Below are 21,890 nucleotides of genomic sequence, written 5' to 3'. Positions count from 1 at the left end.
CAGACCAGACAACATTTTTCCAGTCTTCAACTGTCCAATTTTGGTGAGCTCCTGCAAATTGTAGCCTCTTTTTCCTATTTGTAGTGGAGATGAGTGGTACCCGGTGGGGTCTTCTGCTGTTGTAGCCCATCCGCCTCAAGGTTGTGCGTGTTGTGGCTTCACAAATGCTTTGCTGCGTACCTCGGTTGTAACGAGTGGTTATTTCAGTCAAAGTTGCTCTTCTATCATCTTGAATCAGTCGGCCCATTCTCCTCTGACCTCTAGCATCAACAAGGCATTTTCGCCCACAGGACTGCCGCATATTGGATGTTTTTCCCTTTTCACACCATTCTTTGCAAACCCTAGAAATGGTTGTGCGTGAAAATCCCAGTAACTGAGCAGATTGTGAAATACTCAGACCAACAACCAACAACCATGCCACGCTCAAAATTGCTTAAATCACCTTTCTTTCCCATTCTGACATTCAGTTTGGAGTTCAGGAGATTGTCTTGACCAGGACCACACCCCTAAATGCATTGAAGCAACTGCCATGCGATTGGTTGATTAGATAATTGCATTAATGAGAAATTGAACAGGTGTTCCTAATAATCCTTTAGGTGAGTGTATATTGATGTGTGAAATGTGTTGAGTCACATATGAGTACCAAACTGTTATTATGTCAGTGAGTATACAGGAAAGAGCGCATGACATTAGAGAAAATGTTCATACGTTTGAAAAGGAGTTATTCACCTTTAAATCAGTTAAACACTCTCCATCGCCTAATATTGTTAGTTAATATTCATAAACATTAGATAACAGAAATCAGTTTCTCAACTTCTTGTAACATTTCCAGGAATATGTTTCAGTTTTAGGATCGAATCACTTATTTTTCGGAAATGTTAAATGATGCATTTCAGTTTTTTTGTTATCACATTTTAGATATTTTTTTCATAAAATGGCATAATTACATTGGAAGGACAGCAGGCAGTACAAGGCAAGCTGCAGCGTGTCTGTGTCTAGAGTATACTGAAATAAAACAGAAGGTGTGATGAACTGTAGGCACTTGTGATATTGGCGTTCTGCACCCGACCTTGAAATAACAAAGAAAGAAACATAGTCATGCGCATAGTCAATATTTTGTGGAAATTGATCAGTCTAAAAAAGACAACATTTGCACCATTATCTCTTGTTGATATATTTTTAACTAGTATGCCACTGTGTGATGTATAGGACGCTTTTCTCTGTCTAGGAACTATAGAAAGAAGTTATAACACCCTTGAGTGCAGCCCTCACTTAATTACAGTGTGATGCCACACAGCTGAGCCAAGATGTATTTTAAATGTGGATTAAATCCATCTGGTTATGTAGCTACCTCAGCCAGTAGGAAGCTGACTCGGGTGCAATGAGAGGGTCTAATCAGGTCGAGAAGGATTAGTGTATGTTTGGTCATATTGGCCAGAGCCGTGACTCACTGCTGGACAGCTCATGAAACCAAAACAGTTGGATCAGAGGGGATTTGTGTTTGTGTGTACAGAATGTTTCTGGATACGGTCACTTCCGCCCAGGTATGATTATCTGTGTGTTTGCACACCTGTGTGATTGTGTGTGGCTTCTCACAAACAGCCAGTACTGTGTATGTGGGTTAATATGTGCACCTGGCGATTACGTATATATGTGTGAGTAGGCAGGGGAAACGGATGACTGAGCCGATGACATGACGCTCGTCCTTCACTCCTGCAGCGGTGACTCAGAGAACAGATCAATTATTTAAACGGCTCTTGCCACCTCTGTCCTGTCAATAAGCACAAGATCTTACATGCAGGATGTTGTTCTGTTTTAAGTTGGCTTCTTCATTTTGCACCACACTGCAGTCAAAGTATTGAGGTCATGCAGTAAGGTCACTTTAGTTGTGACTGCTCATAACTGCTACAACTCTTAGCGACTTGGTTATGTGAAATGCACCTGATTTTGTATTTTATTCATAAGAGCTGAAGTGTAGAGTATCAGATGGGCGTAAATCATCTATTTTCTCCATCTGCTCTGGGCAACAGGCAGGGCAGTCCACTGACTTTCAGTAGCCCTTTTTAAATAAGCTGATTGATCAGTGTCTGTTTATTGAGTCCCGTTAAACCTCAAAGGCCCAGAGGAGTGTTGTAGTCCTGGAAGATCAATAAGCCTGTCTGTTAAATTAGCTTAATAATGAGTATGTGCAGTCCTTAATCCTCTGTCTTGATATGACGACACAGTCTTCCCTCGGAGGCCCAGTCACATTATTGAAGCACTCGGAGTTGCACTAAAAAGCCTACAAGCTGTCCACTGACCTTATTTGCTAATGAGAACAGCCTTTACAAATGATCTGTTGCTTCTGTTTTTGTTCATTTGTGTATGTTTTTTTGTCCTACTCTGTACTGAGCCTCGCAAAAGGTGAATGCAATACACTCAGACAACTAGGCAGTACAGTAGTATTGCAGCTGTAGACACTAGGTCACATCAAGTTGGGGAAACTATGAAAATATAAGTCTGAATACTCAACTTGAAAGTTCTTTGCTAAATGATTACTGAGAGAAAATGCTCATCCATAATAAACATGGGCTTATGTTTCCTTAATCGCTGCCTTCACGCATCAACAATGAGATCGACCAACTGATGAACCAGATGCAGCAGATCGAGACACAACAGAGGAAGTTCAAGGCATCCAGAGACAGTATTCTGTCAGAGATGAAGATGCTGAAAGAGAAGAGGCAGCAATCTGAGAAGACTTTCATGCCCAAGGTGATCATACAGTGATGTCACCATTTCATAATTTAAACTTGTATATAGGGCTTAACGATTAATTGCATTTGTGATTTTATCGCGATATGATAAAATGAGATTTTCTCATCGCAAATGCTGCGATTGCACTCTGTTCACATGCCACGTGAGAATAAAGCAGTCTGTAGAAAGAAGCATCAACTTCGCACGTTACGCTGTACCTTGACCTGTTGTACAATGGCCTTAAGCTTGACAGAAGCTGACACTACAGAAACGTTAGTGTCACACAGGAATGAAAGTAGCACCCGCCACCTGCAGGTAAATTGGTGGTGTTGAAATCGTCGGGCCATCTGCCACTTTGGCGGACAGGAAAAATGCACAGAAAGACACATGTAGTAAGGTAAGCGTGTTGTGGCGATTGGTGCCAGCGTCACACACACAGCCACCAGTCAGCTTGTCTATTAAACTCGAGAGGCGTCACTTGGCCAATTTTGAATTGAACCTTTTAAACTGAGTATTTTTTGAAGTTTTTGCATAAGAGGTTCTTAATCTCAATGGGACTCTCCTGATTAAATAAAGGTTAAATAAATAAATAAAAATTTGAGATAGACCCATTAATCGGTGGTTGAACTGGGTTTTGTATTGAGTGCTTACTGTATAACACACTGTGGTGAACTTAGTTTTTCTCGTGGTGTGTAGGTAGGCCTGCCTGGTGATATAAAATCATATTATTTAATGCCATGACTCTCAAATGATCTTTCTCATATTATTATAATTTGATATTTCTTCTCCACCATTGCTCATAATAATAATAATAATAATAATAATTATTAATAATTATTCATGCATCACATAATTTCATCATAACACAGGCCTGGCCTACAAGAAAGAACGATGCATGTTTAATCTATCTAATATTGTGTTGGCCGTACTATACACTTGATTTACTGCTTGTTCGTTTTGAAAAATACAGGCGGTAAAGACCTTACAAAGTAATTGCATATTCAATGGCAATATTGTTTTAAAAAAAAAAAAAATCGCAATTAGATTATCTACTAAAATCATCCAGCCCTACTTGTATACAACCCCAGAGTTCAAGGTCCCCAAGACCTGACTGGACTGAAAGTTCTTCATGGTTTTACATGATCTATGTTCCTAGCTCTCGGTCGGTCTGTGCTCTCCACTGATGGTGTGTCTGACTGTTTCTTCTTTTCCAGCAACGCAGTCTCCAAAGTCTGGAGGCCAGCCTCCACGCCATGGAGTCCACCAGGGAGTCGCTGAAGGCCGAGCTGGGTACAGATCTGCTCTCTCAGCTCAGCCTGGAGGACCAGAGGCGTGTCGATGATCTCAATGATGAGATTCGTCAACTCCAACAGGTCAGCTGGAGGATTGGATAGGGGCGTATGATCTGTGTCTGTTTTTATACACCGGATCTGTGTTACGGTTTGTCACACGTGGAGATAACTAGTAGTCTATTAATGACAGGGATTTCTGTCCCTCTTATGGATTTCTGTTAAGTTGAGAGAAAAAGTAAGAAAATGTTTTGTAGTGAGAAAGTCCCCGGAAAATAATATAAAACTAACCTCAAAAAGGCTACCAGTGAGTATATCAGTGAGTTCACCTGCTGCTTGCAGTTTATATATTTATTCCTACATTTCCTTCTGAGAGAAATTATCCACCATGTTAAAGTATTGTAGTATTTTCCAATAAATACAGTATAGATCCCTTTTTCTCTTTAATATACGCTCCTTGTTTGGATTTTTAATATTTGGTCCACAGCTTTTGTTAGTAAGGAGCATTGATACGACATTTGTGGTGAATGTTATCACTAGGTTTAGTCAGAGGTTTTTGTTTTGTGTGTAACTACACTGAAATGGTGGATGCATATACATCCCTCCACCTGCTTAGATATAGTTGAGAGAATAAGCCTGTTACCAACATTTAGTTGTTTGTCTGTTTATTCTCCCTCTCTGTGTCCTGCTAGTGTATTCAAATGACCTGACTGAGGTGAGAGTAGCAGGCAGCAGCTGTGTGTGGGATGTTCCTGTGATACTGCGTTGCCTTGTCTTTCTCTTTCACTGCCAGCTGCTCTCAGCTCTCACCTAAATGAACTCTCAGCCATTTCCTGATATCGTTGCGCAACAACTCTGCCCCCGCAACACAGAGCCTTTCATGTATGGCTCTGCAGTGTTGGCGGTTGTCAAATTATATTGCTAGCCACATAACACTTTGTTAGAAGTTATTATTATTTTATTTTTAGAAAGCGAGAGCTCGAACTGTGCAAAGCTTTTAGCTAGGTGTGGGAAAATCCTGTAAAAAAGGAATGCTTTCAAAAATAGACATGTTAAAAGGTTATATTTATCACTCAACAAAAGGCAAAGTGAGTGACCAACCTTTGTTTTCAGAACATCAGTTCTTCTAGATACACTTGTGCATAGTTTTTGAAGGAACTCGGCAGGTAGGTTGGCCCAGACGTCTTGGAGAACTACCCACAGTCCTTCTGTAGATTTAGGCAGCCTCAGTTGCTTCTCTCTCTTCCTGTAATCCCAGACAGACTCTGTGATGTTGAGATCAGGGCTATGTGGGGGCCAGACCATCACTTCCAGGATTCATTGTTCTTCTTTAGACTGAAGATAGTTCTTAATAACTTTCACTGTATGTCTGTGGTAATTGTCATGCTGCAGAATAAATCTGGGCCAATCAGATGCCTCCCTGATGGGACTGCATGATGAGTATCTGCCTGTACTTCTCAACATTGAGGAGACCATTCATTTTGACCAAATCCCCAACTCTGTTTGCAGGAAATGAAGCCCCAAACTTGCAAGGAATCTCCACCATGCTTCACTGTTGCCTGCAGACACTCATCGTGTCTGTGGCAGCAATTTCTCTACACCTAAAACACTTGCACAGTTCTGTGTACAGATGTAGATATTAATCTGTTTTATTAAACAGTTTGGGTAAAAACCTCTTTAGCTGTTGAGTTGCTGGGAATTTACTAGTTTCTTGTTTGTCTGCACTTGCCAAAAACTTAACAGGAGGAACTGTTTTTGTGTTGATCCCACTGTCCACTCACAGGACAACAGGCAGTTGTTGAATGAGAGGATCAAGCTGGAGGGCATCATGACCCGAGTGGAAACCTATCTCAACGAGAACTTACGGAAGCGTCTTGACCAAGTGGAGCAGGTACACTGTCAATTTAAACTCTGTAGAAACATGTCGTAAGGCACATAGTACGGCTACAATAGTTTTTATATAATGTAAGATGTTATTCATAGAGTAAATAACACATCAGTACTTGCATAACCATCAAGTTCAAGGGTTTTTGTTTGCAGCTGTTACATGATTAAATTAGTGTAATGTGTTGAAAGTGTGTTTCCTGTGTTAAATGGAGAGTCTCTGATTCAGTGCTTTCATTCATACAAGTCAAAAGTGGGGTGTTTGATGTGGCCTAATTTGCATTGACACAGGAGCTAAATGAGCTGCGAGAGACTGAGGGAGGCACAGTGCTCACGGCCACAACATCTGAGCTGGACGGCATCAACAAACGTGTCAGAGACACTTTGGCTCGATCAGAAGGTACGCATTTTACAAAAGATACAACACTGGTATGGTGGTGGAAGCCTAAAGTTTAGAGAAGCTAGTTCGTAACCACAAGGTGAAAATCCACCGTTAAAATCCACAAGCTGTGAAGCAGTTAAAAAAATCCCCCACTTTCTCAGAACCCTAAAACAAAACATAGACTCCGGTTCTTCCAGCAGAGCTGATCATTTACCAGCCATGGCTTATTGGTTATGAAGGTTCCCAGTTGAAATTGTACACCTCAATTAAATGCGACGTAGCTTCAAGATGTAAAGTTGAATTTAATAAAATATTATCAAACTGCTGAAACCGTGGCTGTGTTGATACTAAACATATTTGGAGTTGTTCATTTAAACTCTAGAGCAGTTTGGTTTGTTTGGCAGATTAAATCAACGCAGCGTGAGCACAGCGACATTACCAAATCCCTGTCCTTTTTTCCCCCCACTCTGGTTGGAGCAAAGAAAGACTACTATAGATTATTACGTCATGTGACCAATATCGTCATAAGCAGTATTTTGTTTTTTTCTGAGATCATTGCATACATCAACACTAATAATTTAATAAAATATTTATAGATTTTATTTGAAAGAACATTACCCTATTTCAAATGGGTTATTTGTTATCACACCTTTTTAATTCTACTTAATTCTCACTCTTATTTTAGTGTTTACTCACAGGCTGCTTTAATCTGTTCACCTTGCTTTTCCCATCCACACCTCTGTCTGACATGAACCATCATGCGGCGTAGCATATGCATAAATTTGATCGGAAATGTGAGACTGATCAGCCCCCGTCACTGGTCATGGCTGATCAAGCTGAAAACCATCTGATTCCTGGCCCCTGTTTGAAGAATTCATATAATTTAGTTTGGACTCTCCTGTGATAAATTACAAATTAGACTGTGCTGTGAGAAATTTTCAGTGCTCACATGACTTGAAATAACCAATGAATGATTGCTTTAATGCGTAAACCTATGAACCTTTCTCCCCCCCTTCTGGCAGTGAGAGTAATTACACAACTGCTGTCACACGTGGACATATACCTACGGGTGAGCTTGCCCTAGGCTCATGGTCAGAAATAGTTACAAAAATGAGAAATGTCCACAGTTCCAAGACAATAATCCATTATTTAAGTAGAGTAAAGATAATAGCTACACATAGCCTATTATTATTTTTATTGTTGTTATGGACAAACAAAGTTATCTATTTTATTTTTTTCTTGTTTCAAATAACTGTTACATAAAAGTATTGGGGAAATTCTATCAGATCGCTCCTCATCCTAATTAGGTCATCCACACGGGTAGTATTATACAGGGAAAAACTACAGCTTGCAAATGCTTTTAGATTTGAATGAGACAGGAGGAGTGAAATAGTTTAGTGACCAAATAAGTTGTGGGAAACAAATTTAAGGTAATTTTTTGATACGTGTGGTGAAAGTAAACAACGGAAAATTATTTAGTTAACTTTCGGTCAATAAATAGAATTGAAAGATCTCCGTGCTTTTTTTCCGTTAGTGAGTCACAAACTTCCTCCAAAAATGACAGTAACAAGTATAAAACGAGTAAGGAGTCTGTTTAAACAAGTCACTAAACCACACTAAAGACTCTAAAGAAGCAAACAGATGAAAAGAGAGGCTGCCCGTCCAGCCAGTCAAACCAACTACATCTGAAGCCGGAGGCTCCGTGAGTAAAATCAGCTGATCGCTGCTACAAAAGCGTTTGGAACGCAGTCAGACCCGGCGCCAGACACAAAATCAAAGACGGGCATTACATTTTTTCGGAGGGGGCATTGAGATCAGCCTCATTGCAACCTTAACTATTAATTAAATCTACAAAATAATTAATATAGGCTACCACTCTAATGACACAATAGAGGAGCTGACAGTTAAAGTATCCGTTCTATTGCCTACTTAAGCAGTCTAAACACGATTTATTTATTGTTCGTTATTATTTCCTATAGATTTCGATTTATCTTTTCTTATATTTTGTTTTTTAAATGGCAGGGACTTGCTAAAGCGATGCTCGGTGAGGATGTTCTTTAATGTGGAAAAAGAGTTCTCACAGAGTGCCGTACTTGCGCCAAAGGTCAAAGCATGTTTAGTGCCGTCATCACACTTAGCATTGCTTCGAGAGGTTTTTGAAAGTGTTGTACAAGTTTTTTCATTGTCCATTTACCACCGTTGGCTGGAGATGAGTCCTTCATTTGCATGCTTAGGAACTGGTGAGCCACTGTGTATTCAGACTCCACAATTGGTGTATTAGTAAGGTCCAGCAAAGGTTTCACTTTTGACACATCTAAGAAAGCAGAATCCTCTGGGTCCAGAGACCTGAGCGCATCCATCAGCATACAGTTGCGCTCCCCAAAGCGCTCCTTCATTTCCCCTCAAACTACATCGATACAACTGAAATACATCGTGCGTAGCTCGGTTTCGTCGCTGTATAATACACTTCTCGACTACATACATAGTGAAGGATGTGTTTAGTGTGCGTTGTCTCTTATTTGGCACAGGCTCTGCTGTTGCATCCTTGCAGCGCTTCAAGATTGTCACAAATTCGGTCTCAGAGTGGAGATTTTCAATACACTTACATGCGGAATTGACAAATTGCACACCTGTTAAAATGTCTTCTCACTGTAGCATCATATTAGGGGGGTCGAGATATGATAAGATTTTGTGCACCATCTCGGCAGTGAACCTAAAGCTGGGTTCAGACATGGCCCGTAGTAAACCAGCTGCTCCAACTCGCACGTCTGCTCCATAGGCTGTGGTGCTGTTGATTTCTCGGAGCAGTGTTGCTAGATCATCAAATGATCTCAGAATAACAGAGACCGTGCCCAAATGACCAGTCCAACGTTGCTCTAAGAGGCGTTTCAATGTCTCTCCTTTGTAGAGAATGGCAACGGTAGGTTTTCTGCAGAATTTGTAGAGCATGTTGCACATAGTAAAAAAGTCTACCAAAGCTTGCTTTGCTGCCAAAGCATGGGTGACTACCAAATGCAATTGGTGGTTGAAACAATGGACATATGGTATGTCTCGGTGCAGCTTTTGTTGGAGACGTCTTTTTTTGCCTGAGAAAAAACGTGCAAGCAAGTTTTTCAGGATTACTTGGTTGGGTTTCTCAGCACCGAGATCCCCTTGGCTGTCGCTTGATGTCCATATTCACATCATGGCTCACTCGGCACAGTTGTTTATTGTAAATTGTCTACTGTAATGTTACTGTAACGTTAACTTAGCGCTTCTATGCTTGGCACATAACCCGGAAATGATCGGTGTGTGCCGCGCTTGCCTTCGACAAACCAATCAGATCTTTATATTATTTTAAAACTCAGACAAAATACTTTCGCGGGCAGGCACTGGTGACTCCTAGGGGGGGCCAGGCCCTCTAATGCCCGCCCATGGCGCCGGGACTGAACGCAGTTAGTGACAAGTGATTTGAATAGCAAATAAAAATGTACAGAGAAGTGTTTAAATATACCAGAAGAAGAAACCAACAGAAAGCCAAGCTTGTGGTGATAAATTACCAACAGTGACGAACATGCCTGAGACTGCAGCCGAAGGTGAGCGGCTGTTAAAATCATGTATAGACTCAGCACTTGCAGGCCTTTTTATACAGTTTATGGTGGAGGCATATAAGGGGGAAAAAGGCGTGCTCTTCTCTTTCTTTCGGTTTGTTGCTTTCTTGTTTGGCTGCAAGCAAAACCATACAAACAGTAATTTTTTGCCGTGATCTGGCCACAAAAAGCGCAGTAATGTTGCCACAGACACCAGATTTAGAAACTCCAGGATACTTTGAAATACAGAAATATTTACCTGACGGTGATGGGCTTAATCTGCACAGTTTGAACTCATTTGGCAAGGGCTTGAATGTAACAGATGTTCATTTATATGTAAAAGTCCAGCACTCTAGCTTTAAAAAGGCTACTTTATTCCCTGCTCCTTGTTTTTACAGTGGTTAAGATAAAAGCTGTCTGCTGATAATAGCACTTCTGATGCTCTCAAACATAAGAATTCAAAATGGTACAAGGCCATCTCCAAAGAAAATGACATTTTGGCCAATGATTTGGACAATGACAATCAAACAATGCTGTAACATGCACCACTGCTGTTGTCGCGCTCTGGCCGTCATGTTGCTGCACCTGGATCGAGCCATAAAGGCAAGGGTGCCGGCAGCTAGAGCCAAACAAACATGCCACCGATGGTTCGGATGTTTTTCACTGTTTAAGAAGAAGACAGCTCTATTGCAATATGGCACTAGTCCGTCCTCCTCCCCCTCTCTCTGGTGTGATTCACTGCAGGTAATGTGCCAAGTTTTAAGCTACATGACGAAGTAGGCTGAACAGTTAGACTACAGACAGCTTTCAATTTAGCTGGTTTGTACATTTGGCTAATTGCCAAGCTAACATTAGCTGTGCTTGTATAAAACAAACAGATGTATTGATAAAGTGTCTTTTTACTTGCAGTGGTTTTATTGCACGTACTTAGAGTAACGAGCGCCGCTGTTGTGAACTCAAGTAGTTTGATGCTAACATTACATTCAGTTCACTTCAGTCTCCATCGCGGTGTGTGTGCGCGCTGACGCACGTTTCAATCAGGAGGAAGATAGTAGGACATTTTAAGCACTCCGAACTTTCCATCTCTCGTCTAAAAGAATACATTTTACATGCTGAGGAGGTTGCTGGAGTGGTGTGAACAGCTGACAATATTAGCTCAGCTACAGCCACAGCAGCAGACATGATCCCCTCCATCAGCTGTTTTTTTTCAGCCTTGTTTATTGTGCTTTAAAGCACATCCTAAGGACTGAGGTTTAGGTCTGGACAACACCTGCTTTTTATTTTATGCCATAGACGGCTCACTATTACGTTGCTGTTTGCAGCTCAGAAAATATATGGAGCTTGGTTGTTGTGGTTTTTTATATAAAAATAAAATGTGGCACTGGCATATAATCCTCTCCCAAGTGAAATATTTATATTTTGCAGGGGTGAATGTCTGTCTACATTTTTTTAAATGATCATATTTTTTTTTGTAGAATGAAATGTTATTTGTCTTGTTTAATATCTGTTTCTACAACAAATGAGTAATAGGTAGTACAGGAGAGACTTAGTATTATCTTCAATGAAATAAAAAAAACAAAGCGTAAATATCAGCCAAAATGAGTTCTAACATATCGGCATATTGATTATATATCAGAGCATTAATTAAGACCATGGGTCCTCCAGCACGATAAAGACCCAAAGCACAATGTTAAATGGTGACACGAAGTGTATAAATGTTGTCGTGGTGCTGTGACTCAGATGAGGTTGATAGAAAGCACTTGTTCCTGTATAGAATTAATTTGCATGGATTCATAAAAAAAGGCTATATTGTAATGCAATAAACCATCAAAACCATCATAAGGTAGATTATAATGCACCTGAATATCTTCTAATACACCTGGAATACAACTGTAACTGTAAATTTGATGAAAAGAAACTGATATACAACAGTTATTACACAATCTTTCAAAAATATACCAGGTGAATGTCCATGTTTTGGCCATATTTACTATTTATATTTTCACTTTTATTGGTCGTTATCTTCAAAACATTATTTCTCTCCATACAACCACATTCCAAATAACAGAAAGCTTCCAAAACATTGATTTTTTTGATTGATTAAAAACAGTCAATATATATGACCAAAAGCACTCCCATGCTTTACAGGCGATAGCTTGAGAACAGAACATCCTACAGGGCTGTGGGCTCTTTCTCTTCGTATTGAAGAGACGAATCGATTGATGTCTGTGTAGCTCCTACGGGTCACCAGCAGAGGCCAATAAAGACCGCCTTCGCCATAGCAAACTCTTCTTCTCTACTTTAATCTGACGGCAGAACCAAAACTTACAGACGAAGCTGACCTCACCAAGATGGCGGCCTGCCAGACGGTCTCTGTTTACACAAAGGACCGCTGTTTTTGGACGGAAAACAGCTTGAACAGCGAACATCGATTACGTCCCCTGTATGGGGGAAGTCCGTTACAAAGTGGTTTAACAGAGTGGGTTAAATAGCCTCCACATTAGTAGGTTGTTGTTGAAGGATGTAAAGCTAAATGGAGTCATTGTGGCTGCGGGATGAAGATGAAACTCATACACAGGGCTTAACTTTTAAACCTGAGATCTGTCTGTGACAGAATATTTATCCTTTTCAGAGCCAGGGTCTTGATGTGTAAGCAGTAATGTCTCATCTGGAATGAAACACATAATTTCTACTACACCGCCCTTACCATGTCCTCCAATGTCTTCCCCAGATCTGGATGCTCTGGTTGATAAGACAGAGGGGGAGATCAAGGACCACATAAAGAGCATGGAGCGCTGGAAGAACATTGAGAAGGAGCAGAATGACGCCATTAACCACGACACCAAGGAGCTGGAGAAGATGACCAACAGGCAGGGCATGCTGCTCAAAAAGAAAGAGGAGTGCATGAAGAAGATCAGAGAGCTCGGCTCGCTGCCTCAGGAGGCCTTTGAGAAGTACCAGACCCTCACACTCAAACAGGTACACACACGCACAGCTTAATGACGATACATGATGGTTTGTAGTTTATCTGTAGTTAATGATGCTTCAGCAGTGTTACGTTAGACAAATCAAGTGGATCTCTTTTTAGTACAAATTTCCCATTAAAACTGATTAGAGAACAGATCTCTTCAGGATTAATATGAACAGGGGGAATGATTACAAGAAAGCTGTAAACACAACATTGATATATCATCACCTTTATAAAGTTGTTTTGGTGAATGTGTTGGCAAACATTTACACATCCAGCTGACACAGAGCAGCATTAGCATCCACGTGGCGTTGTTGTGCGTCTGTTTGACTTGTCACTGACACCCAAGACATAACAGCAGCACCAACAATAACTAAGTAGGTCTACTGAAGGCCATTTCTTCTGTGCAGCTTATCTTACTACCTGAGTCAAACTTAAGAGTGTGCTTATATATAGAGAAAGAGAGACGCGCACGCACACACACACACACACACACACACACACACACACACACACACACACACACACACACAGACCCAGGTCTCCAAAGGATTAAGGTCTGAGACCGTCATATCCCACCTACTCACCAGTGACTCAGACACTATCTAGTGGTCTCTCTCCCAGAGGCAGCTGGCTGAAAAAGAATCCGACTGAGTGGACTTGGTTGCATCTTTTGTAAGTGTCTGAGCATGTGCAGTGTGTGTGTGTGTGTGTGTGTGTGTGTCCTCTCCCCTCCTTGACATTGCTGAAAATAGCCTTACACTTTCTCATAAACACTCCACATAGTTAATCTTTCTCCCGAGGACACTGCTCGGTGGCAAGATGGTGCCATTGATTGCAGAAGTGGATGAAAGGGCCAAGTAATAATGACACCTGCTCATGTTCCCTCGGTCATTAGTGTTTCAGATTGGATGAATTTATAGTTTGAGAGTTTGTAGAGTGCATGTCACTGCTGAGCCAGACTAAGCTGGTTCTTAATTAATCAGGTCATGTCATCTAAAGATGTGAGTAGAACCTGGCAAAGCACTTTTAGAGACCTTTTCTGAAATGCATAATGCATTCGAATTTATGTCCCTGTTTGTCAACAAGTGGAATCAGTGTACACTCTGACACTGACAGGTTGCAGCTAACTTTCTGTCAAGACGATGACACAGGAGTTAGTTGGCAGAACCTTTTTGCATATGTTAGGGGAAAAATTATCTGAAAATAATCATATCCAATTTGATAAATTTTCTGGAAGTGCAGTTATTACAAAAGCAAAAATGCAAAATTGAGAGATTTCAAAAGTTTTTGTTTAGAGGTGTGTGTGTGGGTGGGTGTGTGTGTGTGTGTGTGTACGCGTGCGTGTGTGCAAGATTTGTGCAGCAACCATTGTCAATGTGTTTGCGAGAGGAGCTTCTGAGCGAAAATATGCACTATGTGCAGCTCTGCAGTAGAATATGATTTTTGTCCATTTTAAATATTAAAAAAAATGAAAATCATTATGTGGCAGTCAGCGTTGATAATGTGGCGCCACAAACAAATCGATGTATGGGAAACACTGATTATGATCATAGTTATAATTTATAGTGGATCTTAAAAACTCTCCTCTACACGGAAAAATAAAAATGAACACACGATGTAGAGCAACATTTAAAAATGACTAATATGGATAAGAATGGAATAAATAAAATTTAAAGAACTTAAAATCCACATTATAGACGAGACTCTGAAAACAAGCGTGTTCTGATAAGGACTTTTAAAGAGGTGGTATTATGGCTTTTCCCCATCTCCTTCATTGAGTTATCTCTTTTTTTGTGCATGTAACAGGTTTGCAAAGTGAAAAAGCCCAAAGTCCAGCCCAAAGGGAGTTCCCATCTCCCACAGAAAGCTCTGCTCTGAACCGCTTGAAAACAGCTCGTTTGTAGTCCAGCCCTTCACTTCCTTTACTTGTGACCTCACAATGAAAACGCGTCATAAAGCTTGCCAAACAGCTAGCGGGGACAGGCATGCCCTCAAACCAAGCTAGTCTGAGCGGAGGCCCTTTGGCTCGACTCGCCTTTGTTTGGTTTTCCATTGTAGAAATGTTGTACCTGCTTCCAGGTACTTTTTTTTGTATCACCTCACCTCCCTCCAGGTTCCAAGCGAGCTGAGAGATACTAAAATGTAACAAGAAAACAGGACAGACTGCTGATTGGTCAGAGAGAATATACACTATTCACTGCATCATCATTGCTGCACCAGAAAGAGGCCAGCAACAGAAAGTTTTATATTTTACAGTTTCCATATGTAATTTCATCACTAAATCCATTTCTGAGAAGTTTTGAGGTGAAATCAGCTGTGTAGATTTCAAATATTGACAGTTTTACGAGAAGTGATGGTGGAACAAAAATGTGCTTGAATATTTTCGGAGTTGAGGAGCTCCTAGTGGCGGCGGGGGATGCCTTTGCCAAGCCGCGGGAGGAGCATGTGATGGCCGGCCAGCCGCCCGCTCACAGAGCCCTCTGCTCCCGCCGTCACACAGATCGCTGCAGCAACAACAGCAGAGGAAAACGCAGCTGGAAGGTTTTCATACCGCTTATCTGTCTTTACATTCTGAGGAATGTTGAAACGTTTTAACTTAAAATAGAGAAAACTGTGTGGATCGCTGGTGTGTGTGTCGCGGCAATTGTGTGTGGCGTCGCTTTGACGACAAGCTACGTACTATCTCTGGGTATTATCTGCAATGGAAAACGGAGCAGGACCAAGTAGAGTCGAGTATCGATTTGCGCTATGGTAGCATTTTTCGGCAAGGCAGCATAGATCGTCAGAACACCAGTCCTGATGGTAAGATGTGGAACAATAATGTTGTGTGGATGTGGACTTGTGAGTAACTTATACCATCTGCTAGGTTACGGTCTCAGTCTGAAGCGGCTTTGATTTGGATCACACTACCTTGTTTGTTACGACCCGCCCATCTCTGCTTCTGATTGGCTAGTAGTCCTTACCTGGGAACTGCACATGTGCAACTCCCAACAAAGATTTTGTACAAGTAAGATGCATCACTCTGTAGCTCAAGAGCGGAGCGTACAACACATAGGGTGAAAAGAGGAGCTGCAGCAATGTGCAGTATAAGGAAAAATATGGTGTTTTGTGAAAATTAAACCATGTAAACCTGTTCTGGTACAACCCCTAATTAAGATGTTGAACCTGAAAGTGAGCATAATACCACCTCTTTAAAGATACTGACAGCTGACTTCACACAGAACTAATGGCGACCCCCCCCCCCCCCTAACAGTTGTTCCGAAAACTGGAGCAGTGCAACACAGAGCTGAAGAAGTACAGTCATGTCAACAAGAAAGCTCTGGACCAGTTTGTCAACTTCTCTGAGCAGAAGGAAAAGCTAATCAAGCGTCAGGATGAGTTGGACCGTGGCTACAAATCCATCATGGAGCTCATGAATGTCCTGGAGCTGCGCAAGTACGAGGCCATCCAACTCACCTTCAAACAGGTACGTGGCACGCCAGACCCTGTTCAAAGTCCAGACATACATCCATCGACATCACTGTAATAAATCAAATAATTATTTCATGTTTTTTAATCTTTGCTGTGGCCTGTGGATTAGAATCACAATCAGAAGGAGCTTTATTGCTAAGTAGTGTTTTACACATACGAGGAATTTGCTGTGGTGATAAGGTGCTACACGTAGACAAAAATACAGTCAACTTAAGTAAATGTAGAAATATATAAATATAAATTTGGAATAGAAATGTAGAAATATATAAATATGGAATAGAAAAATCAGTGGCACTCAGACATAAGAGACATAAGTCTGTGCAATCATGTAAGATTTTTTGATACATGTTTAGGGTTCATACCTTGCCTGAAACCTGAAAATATGGCCCATAGAGATAAAATTGGGCAATATCATACCGGTGCAAAAGAGAATTAGTGGCTGTCAGTTTTCAGCGTCTTATAGGGAAGCTTTCAATAGTGTTCAGCATTAAGAGGTACTACTAAAACAGTATTTTTAGCCTCACAGTTAATGGTATAACAAGTAAACTCATTGGTGGCAACTACTGCTTTGTGTTTTACACACTACCAGCCTTTCTAGAGATCAATAACATGTTAAAACATTTGAAGTACTTGATTGATTCCTGACTATTTGAACTGTTAAAACACTACTGGCATGGAAATACAGCAGTATAGTTGTTTTAATGGTTGCTGCAAATCTGCAAGATTGTATTAGTTGTTGTTGTTATTATTATTATTATGCCGTATTTTCTCCCCCTCAGGTGTCAAAGAACTTCAGTGAGGTTTTCCAGAAGCTGGTTCCGGGCGGCAAAGCTACATTGGTGATGAAAAAGGGTGACGCTGAAGGCAGCCAGTCTCAGGATGAGGGCGAGGGCGGTGGAGACAGTGAGAGGGGCTCTGGTTCACAGAGCAGTGTCCCTTCAGTGGACCAGTTCACTGGAGTTGGCATCAGGGTAAGAGTCTTATTCAATAGTTTCAATAGCCTTTTTCACTGAGACTGCTTTTTTCAGTAGTTGAATCATTAAATTTCTTAAGGGTTTTTTAATTATATATTTTCTCAATCAGTCAAAGGTGTTTATTTTTAGAGAGAGAGGGAGAGTATTTTCTATAACTGTATCAGTCAAAAAATGCATTAAGTGAGCAACAACCTACACGGATTTCTTGGAATTATTCACATTATATAATCCACACATCAAAACTGAGCTACGATAAACATTACAAGTACCTCCTATCGAGTTGTTTTGTGTTGCCATGTTTTTGTCTGGAAACATGTGAATGTGTATTTCTGGACTATGTATCCTTGGGTCCCTGATCTATCCTCACAAAGCAGAACCAAGGTGAAGTTAATCATGCGATGAGTAATACCTGATTCTCTTCACTCTGAATGTATCTGTATCGTTATCAAAGCTTTCATAACAGCACAGAAACATTCTGATCATCTGTCCTCCCAAAACAGACTCTGATAATAATTAGCTGTTATGTGAAAATTTCTCTGTGTGTTTATGCCTCGGGTCTAATACACAACCTCCCCTGTCCCGTGTAGGTGTCGTTCACAGGGAAGCAGGGTGAGATGAGAGAGATGCAGCAGCTGTCTGGAGGTCAGAAGTCTCTGGTGGCTCTGGCCCTGATATTTGCCATTCAAAAGTGCGACCCCGCTCCTTTCTACCTGTTTGATGAGATCGACCAGGCCCTCGACGCCCAGCACAGGAAGGCAGTCTCAGGTACAAGTACTACTATAAATAAATGTAGAGAGGGAATTAAGTGAATCATACATTCATTTCACAGAGTAGTAACAAAAATGAAAACATCTGCACAGTTTTACACAGGTTATACTAGAAACGCACCGATCAATCAGCTGGTGACTGGAATCGGCTGGTTTTCAGCTTAATCGGCCGTGACCGGGGCCATTCACAGTCATATCTGATCCTGTGCCGGTCACATGTACACAAATGCTGCGCTGCACAGTCTTTCACGTCCTGCGCACAGCGGCACAGACTGTCGCCAGCGTGAAAGTTCTTCACCACGAGTGAAGAAGACACAATGCTAGCAGCTAAAAATAGTTTGAGAATAAACACTAAATAAGGTGGAGAATTAAGAAGAATTAAAATAGTGAGATAATAAATAACCTACTAGAAATGGTGTCAGGTATTCTTTTAAATATTTTCAAATAAAATATACCGCCTTACCACAGTTACAGTCATTCTGTGGGAAACACTGCGCTGTTATACTGCAATTAATTTTCAGTTAGATTTAATTAATTAATTAATGTAATTTGTACAGAAAAGCTCTGACCATGTTCTCGCTGACCTGTAGCACATTTTTATTTTAAGATGTGTTTGAGTGAGAAAAGGTCCTGTAACCTGGTGCAGGTTTGGAGAAAATGTAAAAGGTATTTTTATACATTTAATAGTCAGAATTTTATTAAGAACACACGGTTTAGGGCTGTTCCCAACTAAGGACTTTTCATTCAACTTGCACTGTAAATTTCCAGCTAAACTGAGGCTTTTTGAAGACCCTTTTTTTTCTCTCGCTCGCTCTCTCTTGCGCGCGCGCCAGTCTTGTGTGAGTTTACCGTGCATGCCGGGCTGCCGACAACTACATGCACGTCGCAGTGCCTCGCAGGTCTATTTCAAGTAGCCGGCTATTTAAAAACGATAAAATATTCTCTCTGTGGTTCATCAACGGTAATAAATTATCCGAAAGTCCCGCGAGGTGCGGACAACTCGGCACAGCACCAGTGAAGCTGGGGCTCAGTCTCTTCAGCAAGCGTTCCTCTTCCACCCACCACACACACACTACGCCTACACATGCGCATGACGACCCAGGGTTAAGGTTACAATTTTGGATTTATTTACGCACTTTTAAAAAGATTTATTGAAAGTTTTATTCTTTTTACATGTTTATTTACAGCATTAAACGTTGAATTGTGTATTGTAATAGGCTGTATATTAACTTATTGGGAGAAAACTGGTAGTTCTATGTAAAATCAGACGTTGAGCACCTTCGACTATTGGGGGCCGGCCCTAATACAGTTGAATGGACCCAGTGAGAAAAGCCAATGCTTTTGCTGGTGCCAATCAAGATCCTAATAAATAAATAAAAAAATTTCCATTAAAGAAATGTTTGTGTATGCTGACAAATATAGTTCTTACAAAGGGAAGAAAAGGGAATCAGACAGCTAGTCTTTATCACAGGCTTTATGCAGAATAATCAATGTTGGGGTCATTGTGTTAGACAGATTTGAAATGCATGGCTGCAGTTTGTGGTGGAGTTGCATTGGATAAATAATTTAAAATTTTTAAAAAAATCTAATGATCTTAACGTGAAATGTGGTTTCCATTCTTTGCTAAGGCTGAAAGATTGAATGATGAGTCGTCATATTCTCATAAAGTAAGAAAGTCATAATCGCCCTCTTTGTATTGTGTGTCTGTTACAGACATGATCGTCGAACTGGCAGGCCACGCCCAGTTCATCACAACCACCTTCAGGCCGGAGCTGCTTGAGTCAGCTGACAAGTTCTACGGTGTCAAATTCAGAAACAAGGTGAGTGTTCTGCCAAAGGGCAGGATTTGTCCACAGGGATCGTTCAAGTTTAAGCTAATCTAAAGTTGTCTGCCCGGCAGGCAACATGTGCATGTACAGCAAATAATATCAGGAAAATCTCTTAAAGATTTGCATGTGGAAAATGTAATGGTAGTGAACCGTCGTCCACCGTCATCTTCCTGCAACAACTTCAGTTTCCTGTTAAAAACAAAGGTTGTCACCGGGCATTTTTTTTGCCCTAAGGAATATGTTGCAGCCCGGCTGAAGCCTACTTACTGCACAGATTCCAAAATCTTTTATACCTACTACTCATGTCGACACCAAAAAATGTACCCCTGTGACTTGGGCCATGTAAAGAGCAAAAATAAGTTTGTCATCAGGGAATCGAGAGGGGCGACTTGTCATGATCCTTTCCTTATGTCCTCGTTTAATGGAAGATGCTGCCATTATTTGAGCCTGTAGACCAGACTTGTTTTCTGCTGAGGTGCCTTTGTGAAAACTAAATATTTCCTCTTGGGTTTTTGAGGTTTCGTAACAAATGAGCTGCTTAGTCTGAGTAGCTAAAATGAAGGCATTGATCTTATTATGCCATTGTCATTAACTGTGTGTGTGTTTGTGCGTGTTTTTAGGTGAGTCACATTGATGTAATCACAGCAGAGCAGGCCAAAGACTTTGTGGAGGATGACACCACCCATGGTTAATAGTCTTGAGCTCTTCATCATCCTCCTCGCCGCCTCCTCCTCCACTGCGTAGCTTAAAGCCTTCCACAACACGGCCCAAAGACAAAATTATCTCACTCAATCCACCAGCCTTTTTTAGTCCTTCTGTTAAAAATAAACAGTGCAGCAAGTCGAAGCTTCTCAGTCCATCTCAGAAGTTGGAAATAGAATTGGATATGTTGTTTTGCGAATACATTTACATCATTTCAGGCTGATAAACTACAAGTTGGTTTTACTTTAAATCTGTGTCACGTTTTCCTGCTTCACCGTGTGTCAGCCGCACTGGATCTGACAGAAGTGTAGTTGTTGTACACTGAAAGAAATTGTCATTTTGTCTGAAGAGATCATTTGTTACCTTTCGTGTTACTGTGTTGAATTTTGATCTGTCATTTGAAACGTGAAGTACCAGAGAAGCTCATAAAGGTAACAAGCCTTCAGGACCTTTTCAGAAAGCAAATCATCTTCTGTACATTTGAGACTGTTTTGATATGATGAAGATTGTTAAACTGAAAAAGCTCAGTGGAGATGGGAGGGTCTTATGATGATCTGGGTTTTTTTTGTTGGTTTTTGTTCACTCTGAGGTTTCTGTAGTGTATTCTCTTTGTACTCGTTAAACGATAACTTGTATCTGTCATAACTAGCCACATGGCTTAAAATGCTTAAAGGTTGTGTTTTTTTTAAGGTTGTTAGCGTACTGCGTTATTTTTTTTCCCATATGAATGACTTTAATTCTAAAACACAAGATATTCTTTTTGGAAGTCAACACGAGTCCCTGAATTTGATCAGTCGATCTTTCAAAAACACAAGAGATTCAGAGCTGGATGACCGTATCTATTTGGGTCCTGAAATGACTCATAACTTCAGTAGTAAGTCATGTTGTATTGTTTATCTTTTATTTCCTTACTGGATGTATGGGATCAAGCTCCTTTATATGTTGTACCTAGTTTCAAATCTTTTTTTTTTTTTTTAAAGTCTTATGGTTCCTTTTTTATGTAATTAGAAAACTTGCAAAAAATAATAAAAGATTTAAAAATAAACTGAATGACACTGTAAGTGTTACTTAATAGACCCACTAGGTGGTGCTGTGTCACTGATACCAGACTTTTTCACATGGTTGAAGCAGTTTTTAAACAGAAAAGGTCTTTGGTAACGAAGTAACGTGAATTATGATGCATTATTGAAGAGCATTGTAGTTAGACAAGATTTTTTTGGATAGTCTTCATCGCAATATTATCCCCAAAGTACAGGAATTTGTGAGAATGCAAAGCCTTTCTTACAGCATAATTATTACTGAAGATGAATCTAAAATTG

General features: G+C 40.6%; 1 protein-coding gene across 1 annotated transcript in view; it reads left to right on the top strand.

Annotated features, from left to right (window-relative positions):
* smc3 (structural maintenance of chromosomes 3) overlaps positions 1 to 21,621 on the top strand; it is a 47,955-nt gene extending 26,334 nt beyond the window's left edge. Inside the window, exons 20-29 of the mRNA XM_046046655.1 lie at positions 2,600 to 2,751; positions 3,948 to 4,106; positions 5,806 to 5,913; positions 6,198 to 6,306; positions 12,589 to 12,836; positions 16,082 to 16,294; positions 17,079 to 17,270; positions 17,861 to 18,038; positions 19,754 to 19,860; positions 20,490 to 21,621. Coding sequence (XP_045902611.1) covers positions 2,600 to 2,751; positions 3,948 to 4,106; positions 5,806 to 5,913; positions 6,198 to 6,306; positions 12,589 to 12,836; positions 16,082 to 16,294; positions 17,079 to 17,270; positions 17,861 to 18,038; positions 19,754 to 19,860; positions 20,490 to 20,561 — 1,538 coding nt within the window. The 3' untranslated portion in view covers positions 20,562 to 21,621. The remainder of the gene's footprint in view (positions 1 to 2,599; positions 2,752 to 3,947; positions 4,107 to 5,805; positions 5,914 to 6,197; positions 6,307 to 12,588; positions 12,837 to 16,081; positions 16,295 to 17,078; positions 17,271 to 17,860; positions 18,039 to 19,753; positions 19,861 to 20,489) is intronic.
* Positions 21,622 to 21,890: the final 269 nt, after the last annotated feature.

Source organism: Micropterus dolomieu, linkage group LG04, assembly GCF_021292245.1.
Source record: "Micropterus dolomieu isolate WLL.071019.BEF.003 ecotype Adirondacks linkage group LG04, ASM2129224v1, whole genome shotgun sequence".
In the NCBI taxonomy this organism is placed as follows: Eukaryota; Metazoa; Chordata; class Actinopteri; order Centrarchiformes; family Centrarchidae; genus Micropterus; species Micropterus dolomieu.
The sequence above is the reverse complement of the archived record's forward strand: the minus strand, read 5'-3'. Positions and strand labels throughout refer to the sequence as shown.